This window comes from Manis pentadactyla, chromosome 4 (assembly GCF_030020395.1).
Source record: "Manis pentadactyla isolate mManPen7 chromosome 4, mManPen7.hap1, whole genome shotgun sequence".
NCBI lineage: Eukaryota > Metazoa > Chordata > Mammalia > Pholidota > Manidae > Manis > Manis pentadactyla.
In genome coordinates this window covers 126,923,214-126,944,557 of record NC_080022.1, presented here as the reverse complement: position 1 = coordinate 126,944,557, position 21,344 = coordinate 126,923,214, and the positions used below count along the sequence as shown (strand labels likewise).

Genomic DNA, 21,344 nt, shown 5'->3' with positions numbered 1-21,344 from the left:
ATAAGAGGTAACATGGCTTCTGTCCTACTCTCTCTTAGATCACTTGGTTCAGGGAAAGCCGGACATAATGTTGTAAGGACACTCAAGCACTCAATGGAGAGGTCCAGGTGTTCAGAAACTGAAACCTCCTGGCAACAGCCAACACTGACTCCACATCCAGTCAGAACCTTCAGATGATGCAGCCCCTGATGACATCGTATCTGCAATATTATGAGAGATCCTGAGCTAGAACCACCCAGATAAGCTGCTCCAAAATTTCTGACCCATCACAAACTATGTGAGATAATAAATGTCTACTGCTATTTTAAATAGATATTATTTGGAGTGATTTGTTACACAGTAAGAGCAAATATACTTGTATTTTTGTTTCCTTATCATAATTATACAAAATAAAGATGGTATTAATTGTTTTCAGTAAATCCCATACAGACACCCCTGCTGCCAAATCTCTTTCTAAAATGGAGATTAAGGTGTACAGTTGGGGGAAAAAGGCAAAAGCTGGCACTGTCAGTGTTCAGGAGGCTTCATTCTTAGACCTCTTCAAGGCATCTTCACAGGTTCCCGTGTTTGTATTTTTATGTATATTGGGACAAAGGGACAAAGAGGATGAGGGGCAAATAGGCCATGGTGGGGTGATAGAAACTTTATTGGAAGACTTTACAGGAAGTTAATGGTCCTGACTTTATTCTCTTTGTAAAACATGATTAGGATTGACACTTTTGGAGGTCCTAAGCATTAAAAAAATGATGCCTTCCTATGTGCAAAATACAAACTCTACCAACTATGGTATGTGTAGGAAGGCCTCAACATTTCTTTTCCCTGATGCTTTTTTTGAAATGCCAATTATCAAATTCATCTTAAAAATCATGTGTGTGTTTGTTTTTGTTCCTTTACTCCTGGTTGGTCTACTGTTGCTACGGCAATGATAAAACACTCTTTACAAACATAAAGATTCATTTTCTATGGGAACATTTTTCATCATAGCACCTCCTGTGCCCCAGTTATTATGAAATCAATCATTTTACCTTCTAGCTATAGCATTTCCTGAGGGCCTCTTGTTAGCCTCGCTGCCTTTGATAAGGGCTTATTCTGTTAATATGCCTTTGAAGCCCATTACAAGTCTTCTTTTTACCCAGAAATGCTGCTGTCTCTGGTTGGTGCCTATAATTAGGGAACAGGGCAGAAGGGAGCTCTTTCAAACCTGCAGTTCTCATGCTACCGAGGCTATATCTTTCCTTGTCCCATCTCACCTTACTACATGCAGAGGACCAGGTTATTTATATCCTGATCATGGAGGATTCAGCAGGTGGCAAATGCTAATTTTTGAAAGGTGTTTCACATTATTCCTTTTTGAAGACAAGGTCCAGATATACAGCAGGAATGGGAGGGTCTGAGCACCCTGCACATTTAAAACTGCTTTGCTGCATTTGAGAAGAACTGATTGGGGGCATACAGAAATCAAAGTGATCTCAGATTCTGAGTTCCCATTTGTCAGATGAAGCACACACTTAAGGCACGGACACAGCAGGACACTAAAAAACCTCTTAAAAATATAACTGGTAATATAATTCTGAGGCTGAGCTGTGAACCACATGTTGACTATTTAATTTTAAATTACTTAAAATTAAAATTTAAAAATTCAGTTCCTCAGCTGCACCAGCACACTTCAAATGCTTAGTGTCCACATAAGCATTGCTCTAAAGTATTTGTTTTCGTGGCAAATAAGTTAAAAACATCACTGAATTCCTTTACATCCATTTTATGATCTGACATTATTCTTAAGTTTGAAGTACGCATTTGGGGACTAGGTGAGACATCCAGAATGTTTTCAGTGTCTGGAGACCTCTAAGGAATGTCATCTGACCTTAACTGGCAGGACCCTTAACAGCATTTATATCCTACAAACCAGTGCCCTAGGACCATCACCCTCCAGCACTTGCAATAGGAGAGACAACACGCTAAACGTGAGCAGCCGCAGGTCTCCTAGCAACAACGACGCGATCCCGCCCCTTCCCCAGCCTTCCCTCTCTTACCTTATTAGACAGGAAGGGGCGGGGCCAGGAGTCCTGTGCCCAATAGGAGGGGAGCGGAGGAGGGAGCCCCGGCTGCGTCCCCGTCGCTAGGGAAACCGCTGCTGCCCGAGGCAGCCAGAGGCCGCACGATGCTGAGCGCGGAGGAGCGGGCCGCGCTGGCTGAGGAGAACGCAGAAGACGAAGCCGGCGCCGACCGGCGCCTGCGACTTCTGGGGGCCTACGTGGTCCAGAGCCTACGGCCGGCTGCGGGCGCCTGGGAGCGCTGCGCGGGCACCGCCGAGGCGGAGAGGTTGCTGCACGCCTTCCTGGGCCGCGATGCTGCGGAGGGTCCGCAGCCGCTGCTGGTGGTGCGGCCCGGGCCCGGGGGCCTGGCGCTGCGACCCGGGCTGGACGCGGGACCCGACTCTGGCACGCCTCGCGCTAAGGGGCTTTTTTTCCTGCGCACCAGGCCCGAGCCGCCCGGGCCTCACAGCCTCCGCGGCTCGGTGCTCTGCGGGGACGTGCCCGCAGCCCCTCTGGAGCACCTGTCCGCGCTGTTCTCCGAGGTGAGGGTGGGTTGGCCCCGCGCTGGAGCAACTGGAGAGGTGGAGGGGAGGAGGAGACGGGGCGGCGGGGAGGGGCCAGGGGAGTGAGGCCAGGAGCCCAGTTTGGGGTGTCCGAGGAGAGCAGGATGGTTGGGGTGGGTCCCAGTTGGAGTGGAGGGGTGGGGCTGAGTGGGAACCGGACGGAGCTGACCCCTGAGACGTGAGGCAGCTGTAAATGAGAGCGGGGGAAATATGAGTAGGGGCCAGGTCAGGGTGAGAAAGTCTAGGGACTAAGCTTACTTCAGGCCTGGCCTGCGTTCAAGCCGAAGTGAGGGGACGCTAAAATCCCAAGGGTGCCTGCTGGGTCTTGACCGCTTGCTTTTTAAGGCTGTGTCTCTTCATCCGTCTTGGACCCTGGTACTGGGAAGACAGGAAATGGTTAACAAAGGGGAATTTCTCTTGGGTCAGTGAGGTGAGGGAGGTGAAATGCTATCTATAGTGTTTACTTCTGGAGAAGATTTAAAAGGGGAGGTAGGCTGGCTTTGACTTCATCTTATTCATTCATCACACAACCGTGTGCCAAATGTCAGCCCTGTGCCAAGATAAGAAGTTGGGGCGTCCAGTTGGAAATGTCCAACAGGCATTTGGAGGGGTCTGCCTGGAGCTGGGGGAGAAGCTCTCCAGAGATATGGGTTATGGAGTGCTTCCATGAGCCCACAGCAGAAGCCTGGAGAGTGTGGGAGCTTTCAGGCAGGGTGCTCAGGAGAGATTCTTGGGACATTTAGATCTTTCTGGAATGGGAGTAAGCGTCCCTGTAAGTTGAGTGTGCATGCTTCTGGAGGCCCAATGCCCTGGATCCTGCACGCTGTGAAATAAGTGTTTTCAGAGTACTGGTTATGTGGTGTTTCATGTGACAGGTGCTATGGGGAATACCAAAGAAATAGAAGACAAGATCGCGCCCATGAAATTACTCATGTATTTAAAATATTTAAAGCTTGTATGACTGGGGTGGAGGTAGTTCTCTTAAAATATTTAAAGCCTGTATGACTGCGGTGGAGGTAGTTCTACGACTTGGCCCCAGTGTTGGAGCCAGGTTCTGGAGGCTCCCTGCCATGTCAAGTGTTAGCCCTTTAGCTGCTTTATCAGGAAGCTACTGAAGGGGGAATTCCAGAAGGGGCTAGAGTTGCTCTGAGGGGCCCAGAGAAGCTAGAAGCTAGGTTTCTCAGTAGATGGGGAAGTGTTTAACAGCCCAAATGGCTTGACTGCTGGGCATTGTCTGAACACCATCCCTACAGAAGTCCAAGCTTGGGTAAAATCCCCTAATGTATGGTGGTGATGGGAAGTGCCATTGGGCTCAGAGGTGAGAGCTGTGTGGGTGGTCTGAGAGCCTGAACTAGCCTCAAGTGTTGCACTGGCTCCTGAATAAGAAGAAGGGAAGGATAAATTGAGAACAAAGTAACTTTTGAGGGATGAGGAGCAGACTGGACAAAGGTTCAGAGATGGAACTACACATGCATGTGGCAGACAGTGGGTCCATCCCAGGGTTGCAAAAGGAAATGTATCCATCAACAAAGGCAATTCAAAAGTGATTTTAAAATAATTCAAACCCTCAAATGTTCCAGAATTTTCATTGGTACATTGAAAGAGATTGGAAACAAACTGACCGTTCATCAGCAGGGTACTGGGTGAATGAATGAAGGTCTATCTATAATTAAAAGAAACGACTGATGTGCAATAATCCTTAAGATAACTTGTGTGTATCAAAAATACACATAAAATAAAATTCACTCTCCCATTAATTTCCAAGTGTAAGGTACAATATTATCAGCCACATGTACATACACTGTTTGTGCCACAGAGCCCAGAACTCCCCCATCCCACATGAATGAACTCTATACCCACTAAACCACTCCTTCCGCCTCCCCAGCCCTTGGCAACCACCACTCTACTTTCTGTACCTCTGAACTTGACCATTCTAGGCACCTCATGTAAGTGGAATCATGCAGTATTTGTAACTTTTTGTAACTGGCTTATTTCTCTCAGCATGATGTCCTCAAGATTCATCCATGTGGCAGAATTCCCTTCCTTTTGAAGGCTCCATAAAATTCCATTGTATATTATATGTACACATTTTATTTATCCATTTCTCCCTGGATGGACATTTATGTTGCTTTCAGCTCTTGGCTTTTCTGAACAATGCTGCAATTTAAATAATTATTTAAATTTTGCTTCAATTTAAATAATTTCTAAGAGGTGCAGAATTGTACGTATAGTATGCTACTGTTTCTAGGTGGAAAACTCACTTTCCACTGCAAAGCTTTTGTAGTTTGTATGGTACCTCTTTTAAAACTCTAAATAAAATAATTATATTTCTCAAACCTCTAACAACAGTCTTTAGGCCATTCACCCACTCCTCTGCCACCTTCTTTTTGTATGTGCCCTGAAGCTACTCCAGAGTCACTTCAGAACCCTGCCTACCCCTGGTGCCCTAAGCCCCCCAGCCCCTCCCAGCTCTGCTGCCGACCCTCCCTGCTCCTGTGTGTTGGCTGAAGCAGGCTGCATGCTCCCCTTCAGCAGCACTAAAGTGAAGTCCCCACCTGCCTAAGACAAGGCTTCCTGGGTTGTGTGAGTGTGTGTGTGTGTGTGTGAGTGTGTGTGTGTGTGTGTGTGTGTGTGTTGGGGGGGATGTTGGGAGGGGAGGTGTTAACCAGGGGAGGAAGCTATACCTTTTAACATTTTTCTCCCATTACACTAGTAGTAAAGAAAAAAAAATGTTTCCAAGGAAGAACAGACAATTTAGTAACTAGTTCTCCTGCTCCCTTTCTTCCTCCTCCCAATCACTTTCTGCACTGCTGCCTGGTTATTTTTCCTACAGCTCTGAAACATAGATGCTGTTGTAAAGTTTTGTGTTTTGGAGAGAGAGCATGGGATTTGGAGTTGCATGGACCTGGGCTCAAATCCTGATTCTGTCACTTTCATCAGTGTAATGTGAGCAGGTCAGCTCATCTCTTCAGTGGCAAACTACCTTGCAGGGTGTCATGAAATTTAGAACTAATGTATTAGGGCACCTGGAACAGAGTGTGTGATGTTGTAGGTATTCCCTAAAGGATAAGAATTACTGTTGGTCTGCATTCCATTTAAAAGTGTCCTCACTTCTCTGACTGTCCTGTCACCTTTCTCTAACCCAAACCTGACTCTCCTCGGAGGCACAGCCTTATTTCTCCCACTGCCCTTCTACCTCTGAGCCTGGAGGTGAGACAGGTGTCCTTGCTCCTCTATGCTGCTTCTTGATTAATTTTGGAAAGCCTCCAGTTTGAATCTCATGCCATCAGACAAAGCCACCCTCTCTCCTCATTGCTGCACCAGGTCCTGATGACACTGCCTTCCTTCCTCTGTGATTGGGCTCCCAGTCCACTCTGACCCTCCCCAGCATTACTCCTGTCTTAACAGGTGACCATTTCAGTAAACACACAAATAATCCTTCCAAACAGGCAGCCTCTGGGCTCCTTGATGCTTACTCCTCCCTATCTTAACCACCCTTTCCCACCCATTCCCAGACCTTGAATTACCAAACCATCCCTTCATGATCCAATTTCAGGCACCTCTTTCTCTGGCCACTGCTCCTGTTTTCCAGCTCACTCTGTCCCATGTCACCACAACAAGCTCGTGACCCTGCTAGAATCTCCATTCCGTGGCTCCCACCACCTTCCCACTGTCCCTCTCTCCCTGTTACCCAGCTGGAGTGCACCATCATTCTCCTCATTCCCTTGCTCCTGACCGACAGGCCTCTGCCCTGCTTTGTTGTACCTGCTTGGCAAAATCATAATCCTGGTGAAATCCAGCCTCTGCCTACTCCATAGCTGCAGCCATGAAGCTGAGTGGGGCCAGAGAAGAGAACAACTGGCTCCGCTTTAAATTCATGGCCCCAAACCTCCAACAGAGGTGTATGCTTTCCGACTGACATCCCATACCTCCAATGCCAATTGTTTTCTTGTTCTTCATAATCACTCTTGCACACTTTCTTTCTTTACCTCAAATATCCAAAATCTCCTCTATCAGCCTCACTCTGTGATGCTTGCTTGGTTTAAAAAAACATAAATAATAGAATAAAATTTCCGGAGCTGCTTTTATCTAGCCCGTCTGCCAATAGCTGTACTCGGTGCTCTGCCATCCCCCCCGTGGCTGCAGACTGTCTGCTGTCACCTGATGCCCACCCAAGGACTAAAACTGCCGCTTTTGGACTAATTCTGCCCATTCTCACCTTGAGGTGGTCACTCCAGCAATCCTCCCCTCTCTCCTACATTCCTGTTTTTCCCCTCTGCACTAGATAATTCCCATCAAACAAAATCCTCATTCCTTCTGCCAACTACCATCCTATTTCTATGGTCCCCTTTCTAGCAGCATGTCTAGGATCCATGTCTATTCTGGCTGTGTCCCCTTCTTTTCTTGCTTTATCTCATACACACTCACAGGACCCTTACCCCTGCATTGCATGGAAGAGAAATGAAAGAACTTGCCAGTATCTCCAGTGACCTCCACTAATTGGAGGCTCATTATCAGTACTCTTCCTGCTTGACCTGCGAGAAGCGCTTGACATAGCTCCTGATGACCCTTTCCTTTCTTCCCTTGGCTTTTGGGAGACAGCCTTCCAGTTACCTTCTATCACATGGCCACTCCCTCTCAGTGTCCGCTGATGGCACCCCGACTCCTTCCCAACTTCCTAACATGGGAACCCTAGGGCTTATTCCTGGGACATCTTTTCTCTACATATACTCAATTCCTTGTGGGCACTCACTCGCCTTCAGAGCTCCACAAACGATCTGTACCTGACATCTACCAAATTTGTTACCTTTAGTCTTCTCTGAACTCCCAGCCACCATATCCAACTGCTTACTCAATGTCCCCAGTCAGAAGTCCAACAGATGTATCAAATGCTAATGTGTCCAAAAACGCATTCCCGGTCTTCTGTCGAGAACATACTCCACCCTTTCTGTTCCCCACACCAGTTACTGGCAGTGCCGTTCCTCCTGTTATTCAAATTCCAAAGCTTGGAGTCATCCTGACCCCTTTTATTTTCTCACAGCCCTGTAACTAATCCATCAAGAAATCATGGTCGAATCTTCAAAATGTGTATAGGAACAGACCATTTCTTATATCTCCTCCACTACTCCCGTGCCAAGCCACTGCCTTCTGTGTCATAGCACAGCTTGCTAACCCATCCCTTTCTCTTGCTTAGGCTCCTGACAGTCTATTCTCAACACTGCAGCTGGAGTGACCCTACTAAAAAAGGTGTCAGACCATGTCAGCCCTTTTCTCAAAACCCTCCAGTGATTGCCGCTCCTCTGAGGGGGAAAATCAAAATCCCACAGGTAGGGCCGCCTGTGCTCTGACCTGCTTGACTCAGCCCTGCTCTTCTCCATAACCCTGTTCCTGTTTCACTGACCTCCACACTGCTCCTGGGCCACCCTAGGCATGCTCCCACCTCAGGGCCTTTGTGCTGGCTATTCCTTCTACCTGCAGTATGTTCCCCCTAAGGGTCTGTACCTCACCCTCCCTACCCTCCCTAGACTTTGTTCAAATGTTACCTTCTCAGTGAGGTCTGCCTCCCATCACTCCACTGAACAATTACAACCCCTCCAGCCCACATTCCTGATCCTCCTCACCTGCTTTGTTTAGACTTTTTTTCACAGAACTTGGTTGTTGACTGTCTCTCCCCTAGAATATGAACTTCATGAGGTCAGGAATCTTTGTTTTGCTCACTGACACACCTTCCCAGCACCCAGAACAGTACTAGCTCATAGTAGATGCTCAATAAATATTCATTAAATTATTGAATGCATAGTTTTTCATTTCATCGAAAGTCCATATTTATTATTTTTCTATTACTCAGAGCCCTCCAAAGTCCAACCCAAGCCCATCCACCACTTTTTCTCAGACAGCAAGTATTATGTTATCCTATGAATCTCTGCTGAGAGCTTCCTACATGCCAGACCTTAGGGAGGATGGTGGGTAAATAAAGACCAAATGAGATATAGTCCCTGCTTTGAGATCCTAGGAGAATTCTTGTTCATACTCTCTCCCCTGGTAGGCCTTTGCCCTGGGCCCAAAGAGTCCTTTCTTAACATAAATATGAATAAAGCTCAGTTTGTGACATTCTGTCTCTGTTCACCTTGTTGTAAGTTCTCAGTTCACTCTTTCCAGACAGGGCAGGCAAGGATCACCCTCCTCGATTCACATGCTGGGTCCAAGTATTCTGTGTCACAGCCACACAGACTCATTGGTCATGTATAGAACCCACCCAACCACATGAGTCCATATTTTCTTCTCAGTGTAGTTCTTTTTCCCATTACCTGATCCTCTGTTTTTCTTTCTCATACTCCCTTCCCATCATCTGAGCTTTTGACAGGCATATGTTCCTAGTGAGGTGTGTTAATTACAATTTCTTAAGTTGGGAGTGGCAGGAACCTCAATTTAAATTAGCTCAGAAAGTTCAGAGCATCATGATCCAGGGCCTCCAGTGATGTCACAGGACTTGGTCTCTCTCCATCTATAAACTCCCCCTAAGGGTCCACGTGGTAGCAAGATGGCCACCAAATATTCCAGGCTCAGAGAAAAGAGAAAGCTTCTCTCCCTCAAAAAATTTAGACAAGACACTGATTCTCATCGGCTCCGATTTGGCCACAGGTCCTCCCCTGGATCTGGAGATGAGTGCCAAGGAAGAGGAACTATGCTGGGTGGCCAAACCAACTAGTGTTCACCCTCCAGATAGATTCAAGGTCCTCAAGCTGGCTTACTTTTTTAAGATGCCCCCTTAGGCCACCTGTGGACAAAGTCATCCTTACTTGCATCTGTCCTGTGTTTTGCCTCTGGCCTTTGGGACAGTTTCAGTCACCTCCTGCTCACCCTGCTGATGAAGGAGGGATTCCTGCCCCAGGGTTATGGGGATGGCTGAGCACACAACACTGGACAGATGGGACCAACAGCAGTTTATTCATCACATACTCACAGCCCAGAGGAGCCGGATACAGTGTCGTGCAGGGCCACATGGGGGCTGAATTTGGGAACAGTGAACAACCAGGGCTGTGTGAAGCCCTCTTTGTAGTATCAAGAGGGGGTGGGGTGTCCTGTGGGAGGATGGGATTGGCTTGTTTGAATAATTCCACTGGCTGGCATGGACCTGAAGCCCGCTTCTCAGGGATAAGCAGCAGCTGGGCCTAGTCCTTTTGATAAGAAGGGCTGTTTGGCTAGGGGACCTTATCTGCAGGATAGAGTCGAGGCCCTCCTGATTTTACCAGGTGTCATAATGCTGGTTCCAGTGTCAAGCCCCACAGCACCAGCACCGGAGAAGGTGGTGTAGGGCTTTCTGGGTGTTTCTCAGAATAGCTTTTCTTTAAGGTCTCAGAAGTAGAATGCATGCCTTTCTTTCCCATGCTTGTCTGTTCCAGGTTGTTATCCCTGTCTTGGCCAATGAACAGAATCACCTCGACTGGCCCCACGTGCTATGTCAAGATGTCCAGCGGCATGCCCACAGCCTCCAGTGTGACCTCCTGGTCATCCTTGAGCAAGTGAAGGGGAAAACTTTGCTGCCTCTTCCAGCAGGCTCAGAAAAAATAGAGTTTGTGGGTTCTGAAAGTGAGACCGTGTAAGTACCACCAGCCTGGCCATATGGGCCTCTGAGATATGGGAGATGCTGGTTTATTTGAGTGTTTTCTTTATGTTGTTCCTGACTGCACAGCTCCTTGTACTGCACACAAGCCCACTGTCTGCTCTGTTTGCCAACATCCTTGGACTGTATATTTCCGCTAATTATCACCCTTGCCCTGTCCCTCTGCCTGAAGGCTTTTAATGCTCTCACAGCAACGTGGCCCTTCTCTGCTCAGATTATTTCAGGGCCAAGAGCAGTTACAATGGGGTCACTAGTTTGCTTAGCAGGACAGCATGTCATCATCGGCAAAGACCCAGCCTGGGGGTCCTGCGCCACTGCCCAGCATTCACCCTGCACATCATTTCCCTGCTATCCTACCCCCCCCCAGCAGCTGGACACTTTAAGTCCTAGGGATTTTTTTTTTTCCCCACAAAAACAAACGTGGCTTTGTTGAGGCTGAAGGCCATACTTCCTGCACCAAGGGCGCATTAAAACACCAGCCTCTTCTCCTTTTCAGAGTGAAATCCACCAGCTGCTTCTACTTACCATTCCTGCTGTGAGCTACCTTTGTTTTTTCCCATGAAAGGCAACCAGAATGGGTGTTTAACCCCTTCTAAGCCCTCCCTAGATTTATTTATTTTTAAAAAGGTGTATAATGGGCGATCTTTTTCTTTTTCTTTCAAGCCAGCCTGTGTCTCTAAATGATACATTTTGTCATCTTCTCTCCAGCACCTCTATGAGTGTGTGACAGCAGCTACATGAGGTTGGCCTGCCATGTTGCCCAAAGTTTCCAAAAATCTGACTCATTTTTATGTGCTCATGGCTCATGATTTGAACTGAAGAAGTATTGCTGGGATGCCAATGTACTTCATAATGAGTTTTTGCTATTGGAAGTAATTTGCTACATATATAATTTGAAGCAATTTCCCAGTTAACTGGAAAACTTACTGTGGTTTAATAAAAGTATCCAATTTTCAAAATAAATAAATTTAAATTACCCATTTCCTCTTTCTCTTGTATTTTAACATAATAACATTCAGTTGTAGTCAGTGTGTCCATATATAATTATTATTGAGTTTGTCTCCCTTTGTTCAAATTTGATAACTTCCCAGAAGGCTGGATCATATTTCAGGGAGGTGACTATCATCTACCTTTAATATCTTCCATAATCCCTTGTGCCATATCACTGCTCAACAAATATGAATTTAACTAAATTAAGTGAATGTGGGTTTCTCATAAAAATGCATATTATAGATTCTCTTTGTGCATCAGTTGTGCCCTGGGTTCTTGGTATGAATGGTTGTCAGTTAAGACTTTGTGAAAAGGCAACCACAGTGTGTTTTGGACGTTCAACCCCTTTCAAAATATCCCTAATTTATTTATTGTAAAAAGGTGTATGAGGGGGAAGGGAATGCTTGGGAATTCCATTCTTCATTGGAAATATGAGGACAAAATGAAGTCGACAGTGGTGTTCAGGTGGCTGACAGTCTGCCTTGGAGAAGGAGGTAAATGAACTGTTTCCTCTTGGGGCTCAGGACAGAACTAAGACCAAATGAAGAAATGGCAGGTCGTGAATAACTGTGTGTATGCCCATGCACAAGCATTTTGTCTGGGGAGGGAGGGCTTGTACTTTTCACTGACCACTCATCAGAGGCTATCATCTAACAAGTTACAAGTGCCTGGACTAAATGGAACTCTGACCTATTTTTAAAAGGTTTGGGGTTCTGTTTGGGGGACACCCAGAATTAAGTCATTTCCAGTAGCCCAGGGGATTTGTTGTGTCTTCCACAGCTTGGATTCCACAGATAAGTCAGTCATCTATGCAATCGAGTCGGCAGTGATCCAGTGGAGCCACCAAGTCCAGGTGGTACTCAGGAGAGAGTCTTCCCAGCCACTCCTGCAAGGGGAGAATCCCACCCCGAAGGTGGAGCTGGAGTTCTGGAAGAACAGGTAGGTACAAACCCTGGGGAGCAGATGGATACAGAGGATAATGCCTGGGGAGCCGGCCACTGAGTCTGCTGCCACTCCCAGATGTTTCCCATCACCCTAGGGCAGGCAGCTCAGTTGACAACTTTTCCATGCACAGAAGATGCATACTTTTCCCGAGGGACAGTAGCCATCCCTCCTTTCTTGGGCTACAGTCAGTACATCTTCTGATATTTCTTCAAAAACAGGCTCTTTCAGCTACTTGTAAAATTAATTAACTCTCTTTCATATCTTTCTTCTACCTGTCTGCTCCTTCTCCATTGAAAACTCAAGGCTATATGCACACACATTTTGTAAGGATCTAGACAAAAGAGGATTTTGGAGGTTAGCTGCAGAGCAGTCTCTCCTAGGTCCCAGCCAATGGTTAGGAGGGCTGGGAAGCCCTTTATCCACTATGTCCAAGCCCCACAGGGTTCCAGAAAGACCTAATTATTGCTCCTGCTCATTACCCTCCTTTCTCCCAGTCTGGCCTTGGGTTTCATCCCTAAGCAAGTTCACTATGAGTGAACCGAGTGAGACCGAGAAATGACAACAGAACATTCTTGGACTAAAAGGGTTTATACCCAGTTTTACTCTCCTGGCAGTAGGTTGAGCACTAGAATCATGTCTGCATCCAGCAGTCTGCAGGTCCGTAATCCTCCTTCATCTCTGCCTCCACCAGAGCACTGGACAGAGCTCTTTATATAGTGACTCAGTCAATAATAGCTCATTGCCTACAGGTGTGAAAGTATTAGCCTAGCAGCAGGCCAATTACATCATCAAGGAGTTTAGGGTCAGGTGAGGATCCTGGCCTAGGGGCTTCAATTTTCCCCACATCCACATTCCTTGTTCCTATTTATCATTGTGCTGATTAATCCTTTACTCAAAAGCAGACAGATGTTCAAGGCAATGTCCCTGTCTTTGCTGTGAATGGATATTGTCCATGTCAGTGACCAGTCATGCCTGTAGGGCTCCAGCCCTGTCCGCACCATTGTGCTGGGTTGCCCCCCACCCGGTCCACCCGCCTTGCCTGGTTTCTGACCTTCTGCTGACCTACTGTGGGACCTTCCTCTGCCTTCTTCCTCTGACAACACCTCTCTCACCCTGCCCCAAACCTCACTGCGAGAGCTAATGGCTTCCAGCTGCCAGGCTTTAAGCCACCAGATGGTCACAGTGGGGTTACGCTGTTACCTCCTGGAGCTGCCCTTTGAACCTGTTCCCATCTCAGGCTTTGGTCCTCATGGTCCAGGAACAGATGCCCTGGCTGTTTGGGCCAGAGCCGGCCTCCCCTCTGTCCATGTGAGGGTGGGTCATCACAGCATGGCTAGTGTTTCCTGAAGTTCACCTGGCTTCACCCTTCTCCACCATGTTTCAGGTCTGAGGATCTGGAATACATTTACAATCAACTGAGAACGATAAAAGTGAGGGGCATGGCTGGGCTCCTGGACAAGCTTCGGAGCAGCTACTTCCCAGCTTTTCAAGCCATGTTCAGAGATGTCGTTGCAGGTGAGGACCAGCAAGTATTTTCATAAATACGTTTGACTGAAATTTTGTATTTAATGCTGAATCATCATCTGTCTCTGATTTCAGCAGCTTCCAGTCCTTCTAACCTTGCGCCCTGACATAATCTGGTATAGTGGCAAGAATTCCAAATCTCAAAGCAGGAAAGGAGCTACCCTGTGCTCTGTTTTATTCCTAGTGCTTTGTGACCTTGGTGAAGTCATCCAACCTCTCTGAGCTTTTGTGTGTACCATGATTATGACACACACACTAACCCTGGACTTCCTGGGCCACTGTGAGATGTTATCAGTGGCAGTACTATATTGACTGTACTGAATTGTCCAAACGCATATTGTAATTTCTCACCTGGAATCCGGAATTCAGGTTCCTCCAGCCCCAGCTCCTTGAGAAGTTTGTTCCATTTCTAGCTCCATTCTGCTTGTTCTGTTCCTGCTGTCAGACAGGACTGCAATTTCCTGGCCATCTGAGTACCAGGCAAGATCCGCCCTTGTCAAAATTGCAAAGCCATCAAATTAGAAGTAGGTAAATTTTTTCAGGCTCCATCCCCTCTCCCCAGTGTACTTTCCTTCTTTCCTTTCTCCTATTGAACCTCCTCCCAGCTCTTCAGTATTATAGGTCAGAATGCACTTTTAAAAAGGTACTTGCAATTTCTTATGATTTAAGCTTAATCCAAGCAGTGATGTCCAAACCCTTTTTCTCTTCTGGAAAGATGAATTTACTCTGTTAGAGGTGAGAGAGCCCTGTGTCTGGAGCCCACTAGTCACACCTTGTCCCACCTTCTCTTCCTCATGCCTTGGGGTTTGGAAACCACTCAGCTAAAGGGGTGAAAGTTCCAGTGGGGAGTTTCTGACATGTGCTTATAACAGATAAAGCAGCATAAGTCGCTAGTCTTTCAGGTCCTTCTGGGCCTTAAAATCTTATCAGAGAGGCCACTCTACCAGCACCTGAAGCTAGCTTGGAATGCAGGCCCTCTTGAGGCCCTAGTTTATTGCTTCGCTGAGGGATTTTGTGTCCTGGAGGAATCAATAGTTGTTCCCAATTTATACTTCATTCAAATGGGACAGGTGTCCCCAGAGTGGTGTGTTTACCTCTATTGCTGTGAGGGATGACTGTGAGAGACGTATGGACAGGTCTATTAAAAATGCATGAAAGGGCAACTGTTTTTAGCAAGTGACACTAGTTTCCATTTGTGGTAGTGATTTGAAGTTTTCATTTTATATGATTTTATTTATCAATTTAGAGAAAAGTATTGGGTACTACAGGTAGTAAGCAGACATGACATATCAGAAACGAGGGATGCAAATGACTGAAATCTAGAGCTCTGAAATAAAATAACAGGTAGTAAGAAAAGTAAAAAGTAGACTTATGAGTTGGCTCTTTAGAGCCCCAAATATATTTTTCATGTTAATTGATCCATAGATTATAATCATTCATATTGATTAATAGTTATAAAAGAATTTGATTCTTTTACAGTAGAAGATATGCTGGCAATGAAAAGAAATTAGAAAAAAAACAATACTGTTATAATAATACCAGATACACACTATTCTAAAATTAGAAATCCTTGAAATATATAGCTTACTTCCAATGATGGAAGAAAAGAAATGTTGATTAGAGAAGTTAGGTAGACTTGGCCTGAAATTTTGGTGGGGTCACCTGAGAATAAAAAGCTTTTAGAGGCTGGTGGTAGATTTTCTCATTTCTAATTCAGTTTCAGAGCATCTGTCTTGCTTTACCCTAAGTAAATGTATTTACATGTGCATTATCATTATTAGTCTCAATCAGGTAGTCCTTTGGCTACTGATGGACTGAAGAGGGGGAAAGGAGAAGAAATATTCCTGGATTAGCAGGCACAGATTAAAATACAGTGATACATAAAAAAGGTGGTTAAAATGATGTAGGAAAAGTGTGGGAAAAAGATTGTCTGCAATAAGAACCTTGGAAAGCTAGAGGCAACAGAATCCTGAAGGGGAGAAAACAGGGCAATGAAGACTAATTAGGGAGTTCTGTCTGGCCACCAGGGGCAGGATTGCTGAGAACAGCCTGGTTGTCAATCCAAGATCTTTAGTAGGCAGGTATGTAGAAGAGAAGTCAAAGTCCAGTAGTATGGTGGAACCAGCCTGGACTGGCTAGCAGTTTCTCGTGAGAGCCTGCTGTATGTACCTCTTTTCAACCCCCCTGCCCAACACTCAGTGAAGTCAGTTTAGTAGCTTGAAATCAGACATGGTGGAAAGATTGGGATTATTTGCACCACAGAAACTGGCAAATGCTACAAATGAAGGCTTTTCTCCCCCAAAAAGCCTGTTGTTAAAGATTTACCAGCAAACCACTAAACATCACTGTGCAACAGGCAGTTTATATTTGCATTTTTAAAAGGTGTGTATTTAACTCTGTTCATCTTTTCATCTACCTTGTGATCGAAGGTCATTGTACCCTGAACTGGATAAGCCAACCCTCAGATATTTCTGCACTTAAAAATTAGGGGAGTGCCTGTTTGGCTACAGGAGATTTTGCTTCTTACAAAAGGCATCATAAAGAGAAAGTTACTCTGGCCTGGTGGTCTCAGCCCCTTTTCCTATAGCACATGTACAAGCAGGCATGTGCTCAGGAGAGTGGCTGCTAGATTCTGGTAGCGCCTATTCCCACGCAGCTGTTTTGATATTCACATCAGCTCCCCCATTTAAGAATCACTGCTTTAATCAATTTACCATGACATTTGACTTTCAAAATCCAATTCACATACTGCTTCCCACAGCTCCACTTGGGATATAAAGTACAGATGTACACATCACAAACTACTGTGTGTCATGAGCACCACAACCATCCAGTGAGGGATTTAACATGATAAATACGTGGGATAATCTTGATTTTGCTCAGCTAGGCAGGGCTGGCCAATTCAGAGGCAGACCCTGGGCAAGGTATTTGAGCCTTAATATCTTCACTTATAAAGTGGGGATAATAAAGCTACCTCACAGGGCTTCCTATGAGATGGTACACATCTAGTGAGTAGAACAATGCCTGCATATTGCAACTGTTTACTAAATCGTGCATATTTTGAGCTTTCCTTTAGGAGGAATGCAGAACTTCACCCACATAATATAACCTAAGAACATCTTCTCTCATAGGACAGTACCTGATTATCTTCTTCAGCCCAGGAATGAACCAACCTGTATAAACTCACCCTCTGGCTCAGTTTGTTCAATGGGCTTTGTTCAGTACCTTTTAAGTGGCCATACAGAATTAGTACCTGATGCTATGGGTTTTCCTACTTTCTGGTCTCAGGCACAAGATGACTGGTGAAAGGAGCCTGTTTTCTTGGCTGCGGTAGAAGAAAATGGCAGGAGATTTTCCTAGCTTTGAAAACAAATGGAGCCTTGCCACAGTCAGGCTGAGCTACTTCTCTGTTCCCTGTAACATCTCCATATGAGCTCAATGAGATTCCTCATTACCATTTACGGGACACCTGCTTTGGTCTGGGCACCGTGCTGGCTGTGAATGAAGAATCTCTTCATGCTACCTTCAAACCTTCAGAAGAACCTTTCAAATCTGTTACTGTTCAGACTATTTTTGAAATTCAGAGAAGTTAAATTTAAATATGCCCAAATCATACAACAGGAAAGCACGTGAAGGCAGATCTTTCTGATTCTAAACCTTGTCCTCTGTCACCTATTCTGTGTTTCCTCAGAGATAGCAGTACAGAAATTAGTGATCACCAAGTACCTTCTACACACAGAGCACCAGAGCAGGGCCAGGAGGGCCAGGGAGAAGTCCAGACACAGGAAATTTTGTGTGAGACTCCTCAGATGGTTATCCTTGCTATCCAGGGGTCTTCAGATTTCAGTATTTCCTCCTTAGAGCTAGGAAGTTTTTAAGAACCAGGCTTCTCTGTTCTCAAAGTTTAAGAAGAGATTGCAGCCAGTGCTTTACAGATCTTTACTTCCCAGGCACAGGGCTCCTCTTGGTGGCTAAGACCCTCAGTGGCTATGACACGCGGTGGCTGTGAGCCTCAGCAGGGAAGGTGACCATCTCCTATTCCTTCCAGCTCTGGCAGAGGCGCAGGACATCCACATGCACCTGAGGCCACTCCACCACCACCTGGAAGCCCTCGAGAGCATGGAGTTTCCCGAGGTGAAGCCACGGCTTCAGCCTCTGCTCCACGTGGTCTGTCTCATTTGGGCCACGTGCGAGTCCTACCACTCCCCAGGGCGGCTCATGGTGCTGCTCCAGCAGACCTGCAACCTTCTCATCCAGCAGGTTGGCTGCCCCAGGATCCCGAACAACCTGTCCCTGGGGGCTGGTGCACTGAATCACAGGGAAGAGGAAAGTGTGCACTTTTTTCAGGGCAGAGTATTATGGTGCAAAGGTTCTCACATTTGAATTATGTTACATCACAGCCAATAACTCCCCAAGCCATTCTCATAGTGCTGGGATACTTGGGAGGACCAGTTTTCCTTTCCCCTCTGCGCAAGCCCTGGGGGAAAGTGAAGGGTGGGGTGGAGGAGACGAATTTTGACCTCTTTAATCACCTGTGCCAATGGTCTGGCATGAAGTCAGCACCAGTTAGGAATGTTGCCTCTGGAGTCAGGCATCCCTGTGCCAAATACTGTATCACCACTTGGCAGCTGGATGTGCCCTGGCAAGTTCCTTACCTGCTCTTGTGCCTCACTCCGTGCTCTGTGCAGGGGTGAAGAGGACTGATCTCAAAGGGCTGCTGCATGGTTGTGAGGCTCCAAGGTGATCATGTGCAGCAAGGCTTACCCTGAGCCCTGCACTTCTGGGAACTCAGTGCCTGTGAGCTACAGAGTCGCTTCTTGAGTCACACACTTCATGCTCTTCCTTCTTAGGAACTCTGGTCGCAGCGGCCAGGGCAACATGAACCACGAGGAAGCCTTAATGAGGCTTGAGCAACCTGCCCCTAAAACTGGCTTCTTTTACCTCTAAGGAACTGTAACCTTGAGAAAACAATGAACATGCTTAAAAAGTATCAAATAATAACTCACATCTATGGAGAACATTGCAGGCTGCAAAACACAGTGGCATTTTCATGATCTCGGTCACTTTCAGATGCCCCCTGCGCAGGGAGAGCCTTATGAATTTATTAGTATGATTTAGGATGTGGGCTAAAACTTAGGTTTAACAAATTGCCAAAGGTCAACCAATACAGGGCCGGAAGCCAGTTATTGAGCTCCTAGACCAGGACTGCATGTTTGGTAGCCAGGACTCTTTTGGTTGAAAATATAAGGAAACCCAACCAAAACTAGCATCAGCAGAATAATAATTTGTTGGCTCATGCCTAAGACTGGCTTTAGCCCTTAGATGATGCCACCAGGACCCAGTTATTTCTGCCCCTCCCTGGGGTGGGGAAAGTGACTATCTTAAGTTGCTCCACAGCCTTCCAGGTTCAAGTCTCTTGGAGACAGAGAAACAATTATAGTTCAAAGAATTCTTGCACTTGAATTATTTTACTCTAGAAAACAATTAAATCAGGAACCCTTGGGAAAGAACACTGTTCCCTGTGCCCCCCAGCTGGCCCAAAAGAAGTCTCGCTGTATTTTCTTACTTCTGTCCACTTACACACCAATCACTGGCAATCTGGTTTGAACCCAGGTCCCAGTTCACCTCTGGAAATGAGGACAGGATCAGGTGCTTCCTGTATTATTTTTCCAAAAAATATTGCTTGGGCTAATCATTCAGTTCTGAGTTGTGGGATGGGCAAAGCTATGGGATGTCCTGTACCTGCTGGCTGGCATAGTGACACTCATCTGTTTAAATTCCAGGCCTCTAATTATCTCAGCCCAGAAGACCTCTTGAGAAGTGAGGTGGAAGAAAGTCAGAGGAAACTGCAGGTCGTCGTGGACACCTTGAACTTCTTCAAGCAGGTGTTTCAGGACCGAAGGGGGAATCTCCATACTTACTTTAAAAAGAACCAGGAAGTGAGGGAGTGGGATTTCCCGTCTGCTTTGGTTTTTGTGCATGTGGACGGCTTCCTGGGACGACTACTCATGGTGCAGGTGAGTGTCCTCCTGCACATCAGGCTCCCAGCTCCATACAGGAGTGAGTGATCCAGAGTCAAAGGGCAAAAGAGGAAAAGGACCAGCACGACCTGGGGTGACCCTCTGCTGGCGGAACCCAGAATAAGATTCAGTCAGTTTTGGGGTTGATCATTGGACTGACCTCATGTAATGGTGGTTCTGTTAGAAGCTTAGGAAATCCCGTTCATAGACTCATTTAGGAAGAAGGCCCAAGGAATCAGTCAACGAATTCAGCTGTTTTTCAATGTACCCATAATCTTCAAACTTTGTTTCAAATGAACTCTTGCTCAGAATTCCATGTGCAAGATGCAGGTGAGCTGATCCGCATGCAGCTGGCCATTCCCACCCAGCTACCGTGTCGACCTTCTCCTGCTGTACTCTCGCCCTCAAGGTGGCTCTGAAAACTGTAAGACTGAATCCCGGTGCAAAAGAAACAGGACTTTGGCTAAAAGTTGTGACTTTCCTGCAATTTTTTAAAGGTTAATATTAACCTTAGTTTAAGGGCAGGGTGAGAAAACAGGCTTTTTCCTTTCATTGTTTTCATCCTTAGACTTTAATATGCTTTGCTGGTCTTTTTCTACTTTACAGCTCTGCAGGGAGGGTAGTGGACATAATAAAATGAAATAATAGTTTTCCTAAAACTTACTTGAGAAATTTGTGGTCAAGTTCAAGATTACTACAATAGCCACAGGGACCAAGAAGGAATTAGAATCATGTTTCCAGCTATGATCAGAGATTTGGGATGAAAAAGAGGGGATATGTTGAGAAGAGGCTGTAAGGAGTGGCATAAACAATGGGATTATGAGAATAAGGGTGTATGAGATTGAATGTGTTGGTTTCAGTTCAGGAAGCAGTGGTCTAGCGCTGGCACGGCCAGGAGCAGGGCTAGGAGCTGGGGATACAATGATGGCTGAAACCTGGTTTTTCCTGAAAGAAGCCTGGTTTAGCCAGAAAGCAGGAGAAGGTACACAGACGAACGGAGGAGATCCAAGATGGAAAGACAGGAAACTTCACTGAGGTGTATGAATGCCATGATAGAAACTGAAACTGGTGTGCAAGGAATTGGGAGCAAAAACAAGAGGTCCCTGACTGAGAGGGGCTCTGAGAAAGTGTGGAGGGCAAGAGGAAATACGTTTTGAAACTGGAGTAGGAATTCTCCAGAGAAAGATGCTGGGGAAAGGCAGGGAGGCAGAGAAAATGTGTAAGCGAGAAAGCCGGAAGCTAGGTCTTAAGAAAGGCTCACCTTAAACCCTTCTCCAGATCATGGCGAGTGTAAATAATTGATATCTAGCTTTATCCTAAATGCCTCCTTTTTCTGCAGCTGTTTCCATGACCGCTTGCTTGTGTTGCGCAGCCTCTCCCCTCCCCGTCCCCATTCCTTTCCTCTCCTACATCAACCCCACCGAGGGCTAGCCCGGGGCAGAACCTCCCCCTCCTGCAGCCACCACAGTGGAGGCGCTGCTGGCCTTGCCTGGCAGCCGCCCTGGGTGGGGAGGAGAGCACAGCTCGTAAATGACTTGGCTGGAGCACACCTTACCCTGTGCACACGTGCTAATGATGTGACTTTGCATGTAGACAGCTCTTCTACCATGAGGGCCCCTAATCTGCTGGGTATATTCAGTAA

The 21,344-nt window shown here is 46.4% G+C and overlaps 1 protein-coding gene across 11 annotated transcripts in view; it reads left to right on the top strand.

Moving 5' to 3' along the window:
- The first annotated feature begins 2,063 nt into the window (after positions 1-2,063).
- Positions 2,064-21,344, top strand: part of DNAH9 (dynein axonemal heavy chain 9) — a 352,680-nt gene continuing 333,399 nt past the window's right edge. For 8 of the 11 annotated variants that reach the window (XR_008997155.1, XM_057500838.1, XM_057500837.1 and 5 more), the window contains exons 1-6: positions 2,065-2,578; positions 10,003-10,199; positions 11,994-12,152; positions 13,543-13,673; positions 17,731-17,942; positions 19,466-19,699. Coding sequence is in view for 10 of the 11 variants with exons in the window: in XM_057500838.1 (XP_057356821.1) it covers positions 2,162-2,578; positions 10,003-10,199; positions 11,994-12,152; positions 13,543-13,673; positions 17,731-17,942; positions 19,466-19,699 (1,350 nt within the window). In the remaining variant the exon portion in view is untranslated. Of the gene's footprint in view, positions 2,579-10,002; positions 10,200-11,368; positions 12,153-13,542; positions 13,674-17,730; positions 17,943-19,465; positions 19,700-21,344 lie in introns of those variants that run through there. The other 3 variants (XM_057500841.1, XM_057500843.1, XM_057500844.1) reach the window with 3 other exon arrangements.